The sequence below is a fragment of the Rhinatrema bivittatum genome, chromosome 7 (assembly GCF_901001135.1).
Source record: "Rhinatrema bivittatum chromosome 7, aRhiBiv1.1, whole genome shotgun sequence".
NCBI lineage: Eukaryota > Metazoa > Chordata > Amphibia > Gymnophiona > Rhinatrematidae > Rhinatrema > Rhinatrema bivittatum.
Genome location: NC_042621.1, coordinates 198,396,886 through 198,416,485, shown reverse-complemented (window position 1 = coordinate 198,416,485; position 19,600 = coordinate 198,396,886). Strand labels below are relative to the sequence as shown.

The 19,600-nt window shown below is 43.1% G+C and overlaps 1 protein-coding gene across 1 annotated transcript in view; it reads right to left on the bottom strand.

Annotated features, from left to right (window-relative positions):
* Positions 1-19,600, bottom strand: part of RTKN2 (rhotekin 2) — a 197,841-nt gene that overhangs the window by 139,023 nt on the left and 39,218 nt on the right. Inside the window, exon 3 of the mRNA XM_029609740.1 lies at positions 8,242-8,300. Within this exon, the coding sequence (XP_029465600.1) occupies positions 8,242-8,300 (59 nt within the window). The remainder of the gene's footprint in view (positions 1-8,241; positions 8,301-19,600) is intronic.

The following is a 19,600-nucleotide window of genomic DNA, read 5'->3' as shown; positions in this document are numbered from 1 at the left end:
AAGACTGAAGAGCAGCAATTGGGTCCCTCTTCTCAAAGATGGTAGCAGAGATGAGGCTGGAAATTACAGATCGATCAGCTTCACCTTAGAGATGGGCATTTAAATGGAGACTCTGCTAAAGGATAGGACAGGATAGTCTACTTGCAATCCAGTTGGTTGCCAGACCCAAAACAACATGGTTTCACCAGAGGAAGACCCTGTAAACCAAATCTGATTTTTTTGATTGGGTGACTACAAAATTAGATCAAGGAAGAGCACTTAATGTGATTTACATGGATTTCAGAAAAGCTTTTGATACAGCCCCACAGAGGAGGCTTATGAATAAAATGGGAAGTTTGGGAGTGTGTGCCAATTATAAGCTGGAGTTAATTATAAGCTGGTTGACTGACAGGAGACAGCATGTAATGGTAAATGGAACCTACACTTAAGTGAGAACAGTGTTACGTGGAGTGCCTCAAGGATTGGTTCTGTCAATCTCTTCGTAAGCAATATCGTGGAGTATTTAGAGGGAAAAGTTTGTCTTTTTGTGGTTGATAATAAGATCTGCAACAGTGGACATGCCTGAAGGAGTGGAAAGACTGAAGAGTGAAAATCAAGCTTGAAGAGTTGTCAAAGATTTGGCAGCTGAGATTTAGCGTTAAGAAGTGCAGGGTCATGCATTTGGGGTGTATAATCCACAGGAGTTGTATGCAATGGGGTGTGAGAGACCAAAGTGATTAGACCAGGAGAGGTACCTTGGGATTATAGTGTCTGGCAATCTGAAGGCAGCCAATCAATGTGACAAGGTGGCAACTAAAGCCAGAGGGATGCTGGGCTATATAGAAGGGAATAAACCAGCAGGAAAACAGAAGCAATAATGATCTTGTATAGGTCTTTGGTGAGGCCTCACTTGGCAGTACTGTGTTCAGTTCTGGAGACCATATTTCAAAAAAGGATAAGAGACAGGATGGAAGCAGTCCAGAGAAAAGCGACCAAAATGCTATGGGGTCTGTATGAGAAGACCATCAAGAAGAGGCTGAAGGATCTAAACATGTATAACATGGAGGACAGAAGGTGCAGGAGAAATATAATACAGACCTTCACATACCTGAAAGATATTAATGATGCACAAACAAACCTATTCTGTTGGAAAGCAATCTGTACAACCAGGGGTCACGATATGAAACTCCAGGGAGGATGACTAAGAACCTACATCAGGAAATATTTCTTCACAGCTACAGTGGGGGATGCCTGGAATGCCCTCCTAGAAGAGTTGGTAAAGATGAAAACAGTAATGGAGTTTAATGGGATAATCACTGCGGATCCCTAGAAGCTAGAGGATGGAAATGATGAAATGGCGTAACATATGTTAACTTTCGGTGTAACATTTCTGCATTGGGTTAACCAGCATAGAGCAGCAGTTACTACTGTAAACAACTTGCTGAGAAGACTGGATGGACCATTTGATCTTTATCTGCTGTCATTAACTATCAGGTCGATACAGTAACGTGCAGTTAAAGATTGCCCGTCTGTAACGTGCTGGGAGCGCACAATACAGACGAGTAAGGCGATTCAGCGATACAGTCTCCAGTTTCACGCGTCCCTAGCGCTTCCTAAAACAGACGCATAACCCTTTCCGCACCCAGCATGTAAATGAACGAAAAAGCTGTATAATGAAGGAATTAGCTATTCCCCTCCGATACTGTAACGGGCGCTGATACTATCTCCTCAGTAACCCGCTGTTTTGCCGCGGCCTTAACGTATTAGTTTACCGCCTCCCCCTAGTAGGAGTTAGTGTAGTGTAGTGTAAAAAACATTGCTTACCTGCCCTGGTCCCGTCCGGTCTCCGGTCCAGCCCGTCCGGTCTCCTGCAGCCCGTCCGGTCCCCTCCTCCCGAAGCAAAAAAAACCCAAAAAACGAAAAAGTAGCAAGGCTCGGGCCTGCTACGGCAGTCCCTTCTCCCTTCCTCCCGATTTCGCACGACCATTCATCCAGGCAGAGGGAACCGGTGGCGAAAACGGCCCACGGTTCCCTCTGCCTGGATGAATGCACGGCCACCGGCAGTGAAGGAATGGCCGTGCGATTTCAGCGCTGAAGGCAGTCACATGCCGTGACGTCACGTCACGGCATGTGACTGCCTTCAGCACTGAAATCGCACGGCTATTCATCCAGGCAGAGGGAACCGGTGGCGAAAACGGCCCACGGTTCCCTCTGCCTGGATGAATGCACGACCACCCGGCTCCCTCCGCCTGAATTAATGCACGCCTGTGCGACCCGGCCTCGTTTGAACACGCGCCCACCCGCCCCCGGATCCCGCTGCCGCGCCCGCCCAATCGAACACGCGCCTACCCGCCCGCGGCCTCGATCGAACACCCGGCTCCCGCCGCCCGCCTGGACCACCGCATGAAAGTGACAGGTATTTAAATTTTTTTTTTTTTTTTATAACACTCAGGTTTTTACATATTTTTGGTTTTTTGGGTTTTTTTTACACTTCCTGGTGCCTGTCATTTCAAATGTCATTTGAAATGACAGGTACCAGCGCACCCAGGTTACTGTATAGGCGCTGTATTAAGCGCCTATACAGTAAAATGGGTTACGCGGGCATAACCCTTCCCTAACGCTTTAAAGCCGCGGCATGCATTTGCATGCAATTAGAAGAGAGTATCGGGGACTAAGTGAAGAGAACTGTGCGTGCGGGGAGGAAGGGTGCGCCTGACACTGCCGCACTGTTTCTACCGCGGCCTTACTGTATCGACCTGTATGTATGTAACATCACCTGACAGTGCTGACATAGGCCCAAATCTCAGAACTCTGAAGATCCCACATGCTGCCACTGCCTTGTGAGCTCCTCATTTTCTTTCAGAGCTTAAGCACAGTAGCAGACTTTCCAGGGAGAAGGGTGGGTATTAAACATATGGTCAATTTATCCTGTTGTTCATGAAGAACCCCTGTTAAAAGGTAAGAAACTTTGCTTTCTCAGTCAACAAGCAGGAATAAATCATAGAAACAGAAATGACGGCAGAAGAAGATCAAACAGCCCATCCAGTCTGCCCAGCAAGCTTTCGCACTTTTTTTTTTCTCTCTCATATACTTATGTTACTCTTGGCTCTTAGAAACCTTTTTTATTCTATTTCCCTTCCACCCCCACCATTAATGTAGAGAGCAGTGTTGGAACTGCATCTAAGTGAAATATCTAGCTTAATTAGTTAGGGGTAGTAACCGCCGCAATAAGCAAACTACACCCATGCTTATCTGTTTATCCAGACTATGTAATTCAGTCCTTGTTGGCTGTTGCCTGAATATAGATCCACGTTTCTTCATTCTCCCCTGCCGTTGAAGTAGAGCTATATTGGATATGCATTGAAAGTGAAGTATCAGGCTTATTTAGTTTGGGGTAGTAACCGCCATAACAAGCAAGCTACTCCCTGCTTTTTTGTGAATGGAAATCCTTTTTTACACATTTCCTCATTGCCGCTGAAGCTTAGAGCAATGTTGGAGTCGCATTAACCGTGTGTATGTTTTATGGATTAGGCGTAACCAGTGGGTATTCCCAAACTGAGTGTTGCCTTGGGCAGAAACTGCCAGACAACCCATATCCCATCCAGTGGAGAGTGAACTACTAAGTGAACAGGCTGCACAGAACTGCTTATTCAAAAAGGTACTGCCTCTTCAGGATGTACTGTCCAGACCAGGTCCTCCCAGAGGAAGATTCAATCTGGGAGAATGACCTGTTGCCATTTTCTGAAGGTGTGCATGAGGAGACACGGAGCATTATAAAAAACTGGCGTATTCTTCAAACACATCAAGTGTTTAAGGAACAACCTTTAATAGCATATCGGCGAGGGAGCAACATTAAAAGACAGAGTGGTACACTCTTGGTTTAAACCAGTGGAGGAGACTAGTTTTGAAGAAGTGGGTCATTACCCCTGCCAATCATGTGCTATGTATGTGGTTGCCCACACTAATATTCAAATTCCAATTGAAAAATTGAAAGAATATGTACCGGTAGTAAGATCAACATGTACCACTATGGCTGTGGTATATGTAATTTGGTGCACTTGTAAATTATTATAATGTGGGAAAGACTGTAAGGAAATTAAAAACACACCTGACAGAACATAAGAGTGCTTTGAAATGTTTAAAAATAGAGGCACCCCTGGTGCAACACTGTACGGAAAAGGGACATATATTTGAAGAGCTTAAATGCACGGTCTTAGAAGTTGTAAAAAAAGATCAACGAGGAGGGAATGTGGATTTGAAGTTGTTACAGAAAGAACAAAAATGGATCTTTAAACTCGGAACGGTTCAGCCTGATGGAATGAACAAAGAAGTTGATTGGTGGGTGTACCGGGCAGGAAGTTGATTGGTGGTCGGTTAGAGAAAACGAGGCGTTTAAAAGACGTGATTCTGGAGGGGTGGGATTGAGCGTGAAAAACGCCATTTGTGATTCGGTGTGCTGTGGGAAGGAGCCGGGTGCGGCCAAGAAACTGAAAGTAAGTCAGACCGGTTGTTTGGTGGCTTTATAAAAAAGTGTTATAAAAGTAGTTAAAATGTTGCTTTGTAAGAATGAGTACGTTTTGTTATGACTTATGTGATAGTAGATCCCCTGAGAAAGGCGGGCATAACCGCCGAAACATCGATGTTGGGAGTTTGAACAACGTGTATGCAGCAGCAGGAGACAGCACTGCAATTAAAGCATTAAATTAACGTAGCGAGTGTTCATAGTAAAAGGCACCGGAGATTTGAAACAATACAGCAGTGACAAAAAAAAAAAAACCAGCAAGTACAAAAGTGAAAGTGAATAGCATAACATTGGGAAGTAACATTAAGGAGATGTGTTGGATGTGATTTTAAATTTAGGGTAACACGAGTGAGAGGTGGAATAAATTTTAAAAGAAAAAAATGTTTGGTAAATAAATGAAATGGATGGGAAAAAGTAAATGAGGTAATTGAGAGTGCTACATACACGAAACTGGTTGCAGCCCTATGTGGGCAAGAGCCAGACGACTGTAAGGCACGTGAATTTTCTGATATGATTTCCCAGAGCAAGAATTTATGATTTTTTGAATATTGAGTAATAAGTTCCTCTAATATTGGGGTTGTTCATTTGTAATTTTACATTGAGAGGACCTGTAAGCCTATAAAACAGCATTGTTTGGGAGTACACTCATAACCTCTCCATTCTTGCTCCCTCTACTTTTTCCCCCCACTTCCCTCCTCACCCACATTTCCTTTCCCTTTCACCCCTTCCCTCCTCTCATTCACACCCTACTTCTCAGTCCTTTCCCCTTCTGTCTCCTCCTTTCATTCACTCACTCCCACCTCCTTATGCTGACGGGGCTTGGCCTCTCCACCAGCATTCCTTCTTCCACTGGTGGGGCCTGGGAAGAAGGAATGCAGATACCCGTGCCAAGGAAAAGCATGCTGGGCTGGAAAAGCAAACTCTGCGAACCCCTGGTCTAGACAGCAGTGGGACATGAATAGATGATTAAGGAACATCTTTGCAGATGACTCGTAATTGAAGAGCCATGACAGAGCTGGCAAACTGTGATCCAGCTAGAGAATAGCAATACAATCCAATAGCCAGTTAGAAAGACTTCTGGCTACTGCCCATCCCAACCCGTTGGGACTTAAGGACACAACAGCTGAGAAGTTTAACAGCAAGGATGAATTTTCTAAATACACAAAGGCTCTCTTATAGTCCAAGAAGTGAAAAGCCCATTCTCTTATACTCATGTAATTTTGTAAAGAATATAGGCAGGTTGATGTGGAATGCAGATACCACTTTTTGAATAAACTTAGGACAAGTATATAGAACTCTGTTGTGAAAAAATTAAAGGTATGGCAAGTAAGAGACCAAAACCTGTAATGTGCTCACTTTTCACGCTGAAGTGACAGTCACAAGGAACACCTTCCAAGTGAAAAACTTTGAGAGGTTTGAAGGGATATTCCATGAGCTGAGCCAACATTACACCAAAATCTCACAGCACCAGTGATTTACTGGCTGGAGACTTGCTATATGCCTCAGTCCCTTTGTGAACTTTTGACACTAACAGGAAAAGAAATAGGAGCTCCATCCACATGTTGGTGAAAAGCCACAAAGGCACAGATATGAACCTGACTGATGAGGCCTGATGCTGAGAGGAAGAAGAGATATTTAAGGTCTCACGCCATGCGCTGAATCTCTTACACGTGAAACTGTAGGACATTCAGGTGGAAGGTTTCCAATCTAAGATTAAAATGTCCTCCACATTCTTGGAAGGAACAAGGAGGATATTATGTATGCTCAATATCCACACCATGAGAGTCAAGGTTGGATGATTCAGATGGCAGAATTTTCTGCCCACCTGGATGACAAGCGCTGGAGACCACTCCAGCTGGATCAGGAGCTGAACTGACATATGGAGGAGATAAAGATACCATACCTGATATGGCCAAGCTAGGGCTATGAGAATAACCCTCACCCTGTCCTGAAGAATCTTCTGAACATTTCTGGCAACAAGCAGAATTACAGGGTGTGTGTCTGGCTGAAGTTTGGTTGAATCATTGGTGCCGTAAATATTCCCTCTCTGTCAAGGTTCTACTTTCCATCATTGATGGTTTTCTTCTTAGCACAGAGAAACTCTGAACCAAGAAAATAGACTGCATTTTGGCAAGCGCCAGTAGTCTCCGCCCTGATGTGACTGAAGGCATCCTGGATGGTGCAGAGACCAGAGCATCTGCAAAGAACAGACTGCCTGGCACCATGGAAGCACTCTGCACCGTGGAAAACGACACAAGCACTGAAGAGCTTCTCATCAAGAAGACCCAACACACCTTTCTTGGTGTCAAGTCGGGGCCTGCTCGAGCAGAGCCCTTTGCCAATGGCACCATCTTCTTTGGTGCCAAAGGAACTGGCCTCATGCCATTTAGGTGCTCTTCTCAGCACCTCGTCCTGCACCTTACACCTCCATATCAAGTTTAAAACTTCAAATATGGCATGAGCCAGCACCAACGGAGGGGAGCCTTCCCAAAAATCTTGTTGGAAAAGGGGAGGCCAGCTCCTGGTGCGTTTTCCAGTGCTTCTTGTGGCATCGATAATCTGAAGAAACCTCGCTCCAAGAAACAGTGAGACTACGCTGCCCGTCCTCACACCAAAGCTTCAGGAGTCTTACTGAACGATGCCTTCCGCAGGTACTCCATCTTCCAGGTGTTAGGATTCTCCCTAAAGATTAGTACATACAACCCCCAGGACACTTATGAGCTGCATGGGTCCAAAGCACCTGCAGGGAGATCCTGCCGAAAACTAGGACAATTTGAGACATCATGGTCCAGGCCCAGGCAGCAGTATATGTTGTGGATAAATGTTATGGATATATGGCATTCATACCTGCAGGTCTGGAACCTGCTAACTAAGGGTTTCTTCAATTTAAATTTTTCCATTAAAAAAAATAAAATAAAATTTGATAAGGACAGAACTTAAAAGGGATTTTTCTGTGGGACCGATGAGGCAGCAACACAAAAAAAAGGAAAAAAAAAAAAAAAAAAAAGACTGCAAACAGCAAAAAAAAAAAAAGCAGCCCAAAAACTGTTGAGAGAGCATGGGAATCTGTCCATGTGGTAACTTGGACAAAAAATAAAAAAAGAGGGGCTTTCAAGGCAGCAGCCATGCATAGAACCACACATGCTCAGAAAGACATCTAAGAACTGGGTCCATGTTGGTGCTCTCAAATGACAACAACTTTGGTTATGGCTGATTTAATCTTGCTCAATGACAGAAAATGTTATTGCTGGGAGTCTCTCCACCTGGACTTGAAGAAAATGCCTGCAGCATGGAAACAAAGATTCACTGGCTATGGCTAGTGTATCAGTACTACTACAGCAGCAGCCTAACAATTGCCAACGGTGCGTCACTGCTGGCATGATTACATTATGACCGTAAAAACAGGAGAGAAGGAACAGCTGATTCTCTAGTTCTCTGAGCTCTTAAGTTATCAGTGCTGCAGTCCTCCCTAACAGTTCAGCATTTCAGACTGGGCACTGTCTGGAAGTGGCAGAAAGTCTTATGAATTGATATTGGTCTGGTTACAGAGAAAATTTATTGAACAGAGTAACATCACCTTCAAAATATAACCTTCCTTCAGTCAAATATTTCCTAGTTTGTCACTCTCAAAACTATGGGGCAATAGTCGTCCACGGTAATCTTTCAGTCATATCAATATTTGTATAATACTGATAATATACTATATTAACAGCCAAGAATGAAAAGTATTAAATGAATACCTGATATAGCGACCTTTCCTGTACATGCTGTACGTTCTTTAGTACGAACATCAGAACACCTGTGAAGAGAAATTAGCCAATTAAATATCATCCTTTTTCCAGGAAAAGTAGACAGTACTAATCATCACTTCATCTCTTTCTTAGACATACAGTTTCCTCTCTAGGACTAATTTTTGTATTAATATAAATCAAGAAATAGATGTATGTGGAATAAAGCAAGTTTGCTTACCTATAAACAGGGTTCTCCATAAACAATAGGATGAATCGGCCATTATGCATGGATATCATCACCTGATGGTGACATGTATCCGGTCTCTCAAAGCTCAGTAAATCTTTACTAAGCATGCATGGGAGTTCCTGTGAACACACGCTGTCTTGTGAGCCCACCACTGTTTTCCAGAGCTTAAGCTTTAGTGAGGTAATCGATTCATTCTTTATACACATCTGTCTCCAGGAAGAATTAGCCATTCTGTCTATGGAGAACCCAGTTTACAGGTATGCAAATTTGCTTTTTCTGTCTACAAGCAGACGATTATGGGGAGTCCCAAGCTAAGGGCTGTACAGCAGAAATATTTACAAAAAACACAACAGAGCCCCACCAAGAGGAGTAGACTACTGGAAGAAAAGGCTGCGCAAAACTGCTTGCTTAAAGTTATTGTCATTTCAAGACATGTTGTCCAGATAGTAAAGGGACATAGAGGTGTGCACAAGTGGCAGTGGCCCCGCAACGAGCCACTGAAGTTGACATGGCACTTGAGTTTTGAAACTAAGCTTAAGGCCAGCCAGCACATAACTGTGCACAAAACAGTCACTAGCCATTTGGCTAGAGATCATGTGGCTACTGCCATTCGCAAAACTACTGGGAATAAGAGACACAAACTGTTAAAAAGCTTGACAAAGACTTAGTCCTTCTCAGATAAGCTTTAGGACTCTCTTACAGTTCAAGGCGTGAAGAGCCCTATCTCCTCTATGCACATGTGCCTCAGGAAGAAAGTAGCAGCACAAGAGCTTAATTAATGTGGCATACAGACATTACTTTTGTCAAGAACTTAGGGAGAGAATGCAGACCCATGCTGATGTGTACAGAGACTGAATTTCACTCACTCTTTGAATTGAAATGATTATGAGGAATAGCATCTTTCAGGTTAGAATCATTTAAGTCCATTGACTCAAGAGAATTGAAAAGGAGGTGGTTTTAGGAGTTAAGCCAGTAACCATGTTGAGATCCCAAGGCACTGAAGGTTTATTGATCCGAGGTCTGGCATTGCAGTAAATCTCTCTAACCATAGGAGAAGGGATCCAGACAGCTGGTCTCGCAACAAGTCGAAAAATTCTTCCATTTGACTTTGTAGGACCTCCTATTTGAAGGCTTGCTAGCCGAAATCAGCACGTCCTCCACTTCCTTTAGAAGGCGCAAAGAATAGAGACTACTGCACATTCAATATCCAAGTGGTGCGGGCAAGGGATGTCAGATTTTATTTATAAGAGACAAAAGACTAACAATAGTTGGACATAACCACTATATTTTACAATAGATTAAAATGTTGAAAAATAGTACACTAATCTTGATAAGGGGTTTCAGCAAGCTAAAAATATGTCTAGCTGACGTCTCCATCATTGACCCCTGAGTTTGTTAATCATTCTCAATACTTAATGGTTTCGACCCCATTTTGACCACTTCATTCAGATAAGTGCTGTATGTGTTTCCCCTGATGCAGCTGTGGTATGAAACACCAGCATAGTGACAGGATTTGTGAATGGAACTTCAGTCATTTTTAAGGGATTGTATGTTTTGTACTAAGGCACTATGTTGCAACACTTTATTATGAAGATTTTTGTAATTACACATTAAGCATTGAGATAGATCATTTTCCAGCATGGCTTTGACATAGACCCTGTGAGGCTGAAAGCCATCCTGGACTGGCCCCAGCCCATGGGACTTAGGGAGCTGCAGCATTTCCTAAGGTTTGAGAATATTATAGACAACTCATACCCAGATATTCCTCTCACAGCACCCCTTACTGCCCTGACCAAAAAAGGCATGGATATGCAACACTGGCTGGAAGAGACCACATGACCTGCCAATCCCTCAAGCAAGCATTCTGATAAGGTAAGACATCTAGACCTTGATCAACCCTTTGTTGTGGAGGTGGATGCCTCTAGCCATAGGGTAGTGGCTGTCTGTCTTCACCCAACACAGTGACCAAGGGATTCTCCTATTTTGCTCCTTCTCCAAGACGTTCACATTAGCAGAGAAACATTCTATGATTGGAGATTGGGAGCTCCTTGCTGTGAAAATGGCAACATCTCCTAGAAGGAGCTAGGCATCAGATCACTATCTACACTAATCAGAAAAACTTGGAGTACTTGCAATAGGCTCAGCACCTCAACCCAAAACAAGCCAGATGGTCACTATTCTTTAACCATTGCAACTTCAAGCATCTCTATCAACCCATATAGAAGAATCAGCAAGCGGATGCTCTCTCATACTTTTGCCAGACTGACGATATTCCAGAGCCTCCTTAAACACATCATAGATCCAGCTAGGATAATCTCTGTTCCAGCAATACCAGTCCCACCCGGGAAGACAGTAGTGCCCAGGCAACTCCATGAAAAGGTGCTAAAATGGGCCCATAAATCACACATGGCAGGACATCCCAGGATCACCCAAACCCTAGAACTCCTGTCACTAAAAGTAGCCCCAGGCGAAGACAGATGTAAAACATTATGTGGAGTCCTGTTCTACCTGTGCCCAACACAAGAGCTTTCATGCCTGACTTTAGGGGGTTGTTACATGTTACCAGCACCTGAGGAATCCTGGACCCACCTGCCCATTGATTTTATCATGGACCTCCCCTCTAAATGTTACACCAAGATATGGATCGTGGTGGATCGATTCTCAAAAATGGCATGCAATTCATGGTCCAGTTTTTGGAGGGGCCTTTGTAAAAAACAAAAGAAAGTTTGGAATCAATCTAGACTTCACATCAGCTTACCATCCACAAGGAAATGGTGAAACAGAAATAATCAATCAGGACCTTAAGAGCTTCCTGAGACCACACGTCAATGAACGGCAGGACAACTGGCTACACTTCTTCCCTGGGAGGAGTTCTGTCATAATAACCACACAGGAAGTTCTACAGGCAGGTCACCATTCCAGATTGTCTTTGGCAAGCACTCCCAGGTATCCCTTCCTGCTCTCTGTAGCATGCCCGGTGGCTCCTTTCAAAAGTCAGGAACTCAAAGACCTTTGGCAAAGAACCAACCAATTGCTTAAGGCGGCAGCTGACCAGTTTAAAAAAAAACAGGCACATAAACAAAAGCCAGCCCCACAATTTAAAGCAGGAGATCTAGTATGGTTAAGTACACAAAATCTACAGCTCAAAATATCCTCAAGATTTACACCTAGATTCATTGGGCCATTCCCCCTTCTACAGTAGCTGTGAGCTGTAATGTATCAGGTTAAGCTACCTCCCACACTGAGAATACACATTCCATGTCTCGCTGCTAAAGCCTGTAATTCTTTCCTGGCCGTCACAATGACCTCCCCAACTTACAGAAACAGTGACCAAGACACATCAAATTTGAAGTGCAAGAGATTATAGAATTCAGGATATGACGGAACCAAGCAGAGTATTTGATATCCTGGAAAAAACATGGACCAGAAGAAAAAGCTCTTGGGAACCTCCAACTAACCTTCAGGCCCCTCAATTGGTGAGAGACTTCTATCCGCGATTTCTCCAGAACCCAAAGCTTAAAAGCCTGGAGAGGAGGTAGTTACATTTGTTGGTTGTAGCAGGCTGCTGCGACCAGCTGAACTCACCCCAGCCACTGCTCCCATCTCCTTAAGCAGGCATGTGCACCACCTCTTAAAGGACCCACACCAGGAACCCTCTCGGCGGGTGCCTCCTGATAACGTCATGGGGCTATTTAAACCCAGCCACAACTTCTGCACTTCATCTCAGTTAAGTGCAGGAGTATTGCCAGCATTCCTATCTGCCTTGCCTTTTTCTCCAGCCCAGCCTTGTCTCCTCCTGTCTACCTTGCCTCATCTCTCCAGTCCAGTCTTGCCTGGACCTTGACCCTGCTTGCTTTGCTGCCCACCCCTGACCCTTGCCTCTCTCTCCCTTGATACCCTGAGACACTTTCGCCTAGGTTATGCTGCCCCCCCGGAACCCAAAACTCAACCTACGGTGAAAGAGGCTGGTAAAAGGTAAAACTCCTGACCAGTCTCATCCCAGGATATATCTACCAGCTATTGGTATGGGTCTTGGGGGCTCGCGCTGGAGAGACTAACATCTCCTGAACCAGCAGTTTGCTCAGTTTTCATAAATCTAGTAAAGGCCTCAATCTTTGTGATTTCTTGGGAATTAGGAAATACAGGGACTAGAACCCTGGTCACACTCCTCTGAAGGTACAGGCTTGATTGCCTTTTGCAGGAGGAATAACTCCACTTCCAACTGTGTTGAGCAGACTGAGACGAGTATGCACTGAAGATCGAAATCCAATGGGTTAGAGGAGAATAAGAAAAGCTCAAGTGTTATCTGTAGTCTACAGTATTCAGAATTCACCAATCGTTGGTGATCTGGTGCAACTCCAGTAGGAATGATCATACCCTTCAGGCCTCAGAGCCATCAAAACTGGTAGCCAGATTAGGCTGCATCTGCTGTGGAGTCTGGCTGACACTGGTCCCTCCAATACCCTGAGCAGGAAACCGCTGCCACTGTAGAGGGGCCAAGGCTCAATGATGCTGAAAAGATCAGAAGGCGCATCTTAGGAAGATTGGCCGTTTGTAGAAGAAATGGTATCTAGCCAGAGCAGTTTGATAGTGATTGTAATGTTGATTGATTATCCTTATTCAGAGCCACTGTCTCCTTAACTTTATCACTGAGCAGGTTATTCCACAAAGAGGATGTGGGAGCTAGTCTGACTTCAGCCCTTCTTAAAACAATCTTTATTCACAGCTTCAATCATATACACAACAGTAGACTGCCTTTACCTTCAGACAGTATATTCTCTCTACTCACAGTTTGTACACTGCTTTGTCTCAGCTCAGTGTTTAGACAGTGTTACATAACAGGAGCTGCCTCTCTCTTAGAGACTTGGGCCTGGTCCGGTTATCCCCATCTTGATCCCAGCTCTTATTCCCCAGTCGCTGGCTCCACCCTCTGAGCCCCATTTGCCCTTCAGGATTCTGCCCATAGAGCATACTCTCCTTAAGGAATTTAAGGTGGACTAAGCATCTAACCTGGTCCTGCACAAGTAAACAGGGGAACACTAGGGGCAATATCTCACATACCCCCTCAACCTGAACCCAGAGATACCAGCTGCACCTGCTTCCTGGCAACTAAAATTTCTAATGTAAAGCCCCCTCCTTGGCTCCTCTGTATCCTGTATCCTGTCTCCAGAGCCATCCTCCGGGCTCTCTGTGGGCTATTCCTCCTCCGTACATTCTGTACTACCTCCCCCTGGGCTCTCCACATTTTTCCCCTCTGTACACTCTGGCCACTTGCTCATGCCAGTTGCTGGCTCCTCTGCAGCCTCACTTGGTGGGATCTCTGCAGCACCACCCTCTGGCCTCACCATGGCATCTCGCGCTTGCCTATCCATGCCCTCCTCTTTGGGCTTCTCATGGGAGTAGGCTCTCCACAGTGTTTGGGCACCCTATAGGGTCTTCCTCTGGACCTCCTTTAGTGCCTCCTTATGGCCGATCAGTGCTGCAGCCCACTCAGTCCCTGCCTTCTCCTGGGCAGTCTGTATCATTCTCCCTAGGCCTCCATGTGACCCCTCTCTCAGGGTTCTTCACCACCCCCATCTCTGGGCTTCTCACGGGAGGTGTTTCAGGATTCCCAGTAGTTTGGGCACCCTACAGAGTCTGCATCTGGACCACCTTTAGTGCCAACCTCTGGCTTCTCACTGCTGCCCCCTTCTGGGATCACTGCAGACTCTCCTCCTAGAGCGCATTGCCAGAGCTCACTGAGCACCTGGTCACTCTCTCATGCAATCACATTTATCTCTGCCACCATCTGCACACAACCATCTCCTTGCCTGGCCAGGGCACCTGGGAGCAGGCTTTCTGGGTTCCCAGGCTCGGCTTGTCTCTCAAGCACTTGTACCTCCAGCCACATGTTCTCTCTGGCTCTGGAGAGCTGGGAACTCCTTCCATCCAGATGTACAGTTGCACTCCTTCCCTGCAGAGTAGATTGCTTGCTGGAAGAGGGTCCCCACCTGTTTCCATTCACCACACTCTGGCAGGGTATTTTTGCCTTAATCTCTATTTTTGACCTTCCACTTTGCTCTGTTGCTCCTACTCGACTGTGTGGGTGACCCTGAAAAGCCTCAGGGTCACCCACACAGTCTTACCCCATGGATGCGTCCATTTCCGCAACGCAAAGGAACTATTGTTGTTGTCCGAATAATTGCACTATTTTATAACTTGCTTAACTCATATACACTATGTAAATTTGTACATAATTCTTATACTGTAAGCACCCTCTCCTGCTTTTGCCCTTCTCTCCAGTTAGAATTTGTTTAAACTATCTTTCTCTAACAGCCTAGTTCCACATTCCCTGTTATAATGTAACTTTTGTTTTTGTTTGCTCTGTTAATTGGTTCCCCCTAGTTTTTATGTAAACCGGTACGATAGGACCTGGTCTTGAGCATCGGTATATTAAAAGAATTTAAATAAATAAATAAATACATACATACATACTCACTAGCATGGCTGCTTCCATAACATATACATTTTACTTTCATCTCTGCTCAATTGTCTCTATTCACCAACACAGAAACTGCCTTGACCTAGTCCTTTAACTGCTGTCTCTCAGTTCTCCATCTCATTTCTTCCCTTTTCAGTTAATCATTGATAATTTTCACATTTAAATGCCCTTGCTCACAGCCTTATCCAATCACTACCACTCTGCTCACAGCTTGGTAAAGGAGATTGACCTCATACAAACAGCCACTCCATTATCAAGCTGAGTTTTTTTTTTTAGGACAGCAAAAAAGGTTTAGTTTGTGAAAATTATAAAAAAATGTTATTCAATAATAAAGTATTTGATTTTAATTTAAATGTATTCAGACTTGCTATATCTTGATATCAGATACATCACACCCCACTTTTTCTAAGGGCTTGTAGTTAAAGCTAATTGTATAGCTACATTTCTTGGGCTATTTTAAATTTAGAGTTAAATTATTCATAGTTTCATTCATTTCTGTTTTGTTTTTTGTTTTGTTTTTTTTTTTTTTTTTTTTATTTCAAACTGACATATTTAGGATTTTGATACCCAAATCATAGAATTCCCAATCTGTCTTTTGATCTGATTTCAAAGTGGAGATATTTTCATACCTTCTTTAAAGATGTTACGTTTTGCAAATCACAATTATTGCAATTATTTTGATTTTTTTCTGATTGTGTGCTCTCTCACTGATGATAGGAGGGGCAACAGAGAGCTAAAGGTAATTTATTATTGTATCATTTTTCCTTAAAATTTTCCTTAAAAGTGAGAATATTTTTGAGAGAAAATGGAGAGTAGCTTGGGATGTTGTTTTCTGAGAAAACAGACTAAAGAATAATTATAGTAATAAGATTAGATTGTGTTGATAATTGTAATTACTACTCCAGATTCAGTCTAATAAACTTAAAATAAGAATCATCACTAAATCAAACATTTAAAATTTGCTTCTCAAAAATAGAAGTTTTTTTTTCTTTTCACTAAGAGTGATATATATATATATATATTTTTTTTTTAATTATTTTTTTTTTAATCTAACTTATACAGTTAGTACAAACTAGAGGACTGAGGAAATTAAAAAGTTTTATTGTACTTCTGTCCAATTTAGCTTATGCAATTTTGAGATCAGAATAGGCTAAAAGGCATTTGATTGCGCAAGCAGACACTAACCATTTTTAGATTAGTCTGCATTGTTACATAACAGGAGCTGCCTTCCTCCTGGAGACCTGGGCTAGTCTGGTTATCCCCACTTGGATCCCAGCTCTTACTCCCCAGTCTCTGGCTATGCCCTCTGAGCCCCACCCATACAGCATACTCTCCTTAAGGAATTTAAGGCACTAGACATCTAGCCTGGTCTTGCACAATTAAATAGGGGAACACTAGGGGCACTATCTTACAGAGGAAATTCCGAGAGACAATTATGCACATCTTCTGAGGCTGTTGGTTTAAAACCATGCAAGTTTCGGGGCCTCAATGGCTGCTGCTGAAAGCGTCTTCTACTGCCTGATTAATGTCTACTTACTCTGAGTCTGACTACTCCATTAAGTGCTTTAATTTCTAGACACATTCATGCAGATACTGCATCATATAGAATTGGTGAGCCAAATCTAGGCACTCTGCATAGAACTCACACTTTTTTTGCCAAATGAGTCCAATAATTTCATATTTTTCTACAGGAGTAGAAAATGGTCATGGGTACACTAAGCATGCTTAAACACTGACTCAAGTCACCACAGAGCGGTGTGGTAGTTTGACCAATCTGAAAACTAGGCCCCCAGAAGGAATGATGAAGGAATCTGTCGCATCTTTGTGTGGAGGTCCTGGAGAAGCCTATGAACCAGGATAGTTGCAGGAATTGAAGGAGCCTGAAGACTTCCATTTCCTTCTTTCCTAACATTGACGTCTAAGGTTTTAAGTAAACTTATCCAAGAATCTGGAGTGCCAAAAATTCTTTGGTGGGGAGTTATGCTACAGCAAGCCAGGAAAGAGATCAGATGGAATCCCCGAGGAGTCTTACTCCTCTCTCGACCCATGGGGGAACACTAAACCATGATCTTGATGAAGAACATGACCAAGACTGACACCGCTGCTGGGTTGTAGGAGAAACATCCAGAAAGAACTCAGACTGGATAGATTTATTTTTTGTATTTAAATTATCTATTGCCCACACCCTCCAAAGTTCAGGGCAGGCTACATAACATCATACATAAAATGCAAACACATATGTAAACTGCAGAGGCAATATATCAATACATAAAACAGACTCAATACATCAAAAGACTGAATTCTACAGTACTTGCTCTTATTTTCATTACAGAGGGTACAATTTACAATCTATTTTACATTTATAAATGAAAATGCTCCAAGTTGCTGGCTGTGTCAGCAATTCTTGAATATCAGCACTCCTCTGCATTGACAGAGCAGGTTGTTCTCTCAATGCTATGACATCTACAGTGGGGCTCAAACTTCCGTGACAAAGTGCCAAGAACATAGATGGCACCTTGGAGTGCATGCTCCGTACCAATGGCACAGACATTGGGTCTATGTAGAACAGGTAACTTGGCACCATGGGGTGCTTCTGCACCAGAAGAAAAAACATTGGACCTACACGTATGAAGCTATGTTTGGAGACATGCTGAGGAGAAAACCTGTTTTTTTAAATATTTGGAAGTGCATTAAGATTAAGCAGAAAGCACTGATTTTGAAAAGTATGTCATTTCCCCAGATTCATTAATCAATCATTTATATTCCATTTTTCGGCACTTTACATTCAGGTACTGCAGATATTTCCCTCTCCCCAGAGGTTTATAATCTAAGGCCCCCATTTACTAAGCATTTTTCCCATAGGCACAAATTGGGAGAAAACCTTTAGTAAATTGCCCCCTCAGTTTATACCTGAGACAAAAGGTACAAAGTCAAGGAGTGGCAGTGGGATTTTGAACCCTGGTTTCCATGGTTCGTAGCCTTCTGCTCTAACAATAGACAACTCCTTGGGAATAGACAGACTACATAACCATATTTGAATTCTTGAAGTTCACTGTTTACGAACGAAATAAGTGCCATGCTGGGTCAAACCAAGGTTCATTGAACCCATTCAGTCTCTGACAATGGACAGTCCGGGTCACAAGATCTATTTCTTATAATTCACTCCCAGGGACAAGCACTGGCTTTCCCAAATCTGACTAATAACTAGAGATGTGAATCAGAACTGAAATCCGAACCGATTCTGGTTCCGATTCACATCTCTACTAATAACTGTTCAGAAGCAGGTCCAAACCATTTTCAAACCCTAATATGTTGCTTTGACCACGTCTCCTGGCAACAGATGCCATAGCTGATTGTGCACGGAATGAAAAATATACTTCCTACAATGTTTTAATACTGCTGGTTGCAAGTTTCATGGATTGTCCCCTAGTCCTAGTGTTTGAAAGGGTAAATAACTATTCCCTATTTACCTGTTCTGCACCACTCATGATTTTACAAGATTTCAATCACATCCCCTCTCAGGTGTCTTTTCCAAGCTAGGGAGCTCCAATCTGTTTAGCCTGCTCCATAAAAAGGAGCTTTTCCATCTTTTTTTTTTTTTTTTTTTTTATCAATCATTTGTGTCATCCTTCTCTGTATTTTTTCTATGTCCACTTTGCCTTTTTTTTTGACATGGGGTGACCAGAACTGACAATACTCAAGATGTGGTCACATTATGAATCTATACAAGGACATTACAATATTTCAATTTTGTTTTCTATTCCTTTCCAATCATTCATTTTTGACCACTGCCCTTCCTGCTAGCCAATATTTCAAGGTATGTCCACAAGGATTCAGAGGTCCTTTTCCTGGGCGATGACTCCAAACATGGAATCTAGCATCATGTACCTATTGTTGGGATAATTTTTTCCTATGTGCATTACTTTGGACTTGTCCCCTTTAAATTGCATCTGTCATTTAGAAGTCCAGTTTCCTAGTCTCACAAGATCGTTCTGCACATTACCTAATGAGAATTATGCATTTACACAATGTGTTTTCTAGCTTCAGCGAATGATGCTTCAAAGACTTGTTTTTGGATTTGTAGTTAATGCCTCCAAAATACTACAGTAAACAAAAATAAAGCATTACCCTTTTTAACCAATATCAGTTCAGTATTACACTCTGGAATTTCTACCCCTTCAACACAGCATAACAAATTGACCATAATAAAATTTCTATACTAGAAAATGCTACTTCTAAACAAAACAATCTTGTTACAATGTTGTGTAGTTAAGCCAAATAACCAGCAGATGGTACCGGTTACCCATAATTTCTAGAAATAGAGCTAAAGAAAAGCAGACCACACGATACCCATGTAATGCAAAGTATTAAGTCCAGAACCCTGTTAAAACAAAAAACGGGATCCTTCCACAAAAGTGAGCTTCAACCCCAAAATATGAGTGGCGAGACATCAGTCATTCATGAAGACAGTTCTCTAGAGCAGTGGTCCTCAACCTTTTTTTCTGTCGGGACACACCTGACAGATTGTTCTCACATGCATGACACACTGACCATGATCGTCACGGGGCTAGATGTAAAGTACAGTTTGCATCCACGGGAACCCCCCTGACCCACAATAATGGATGTAAAGCAGAATTGTA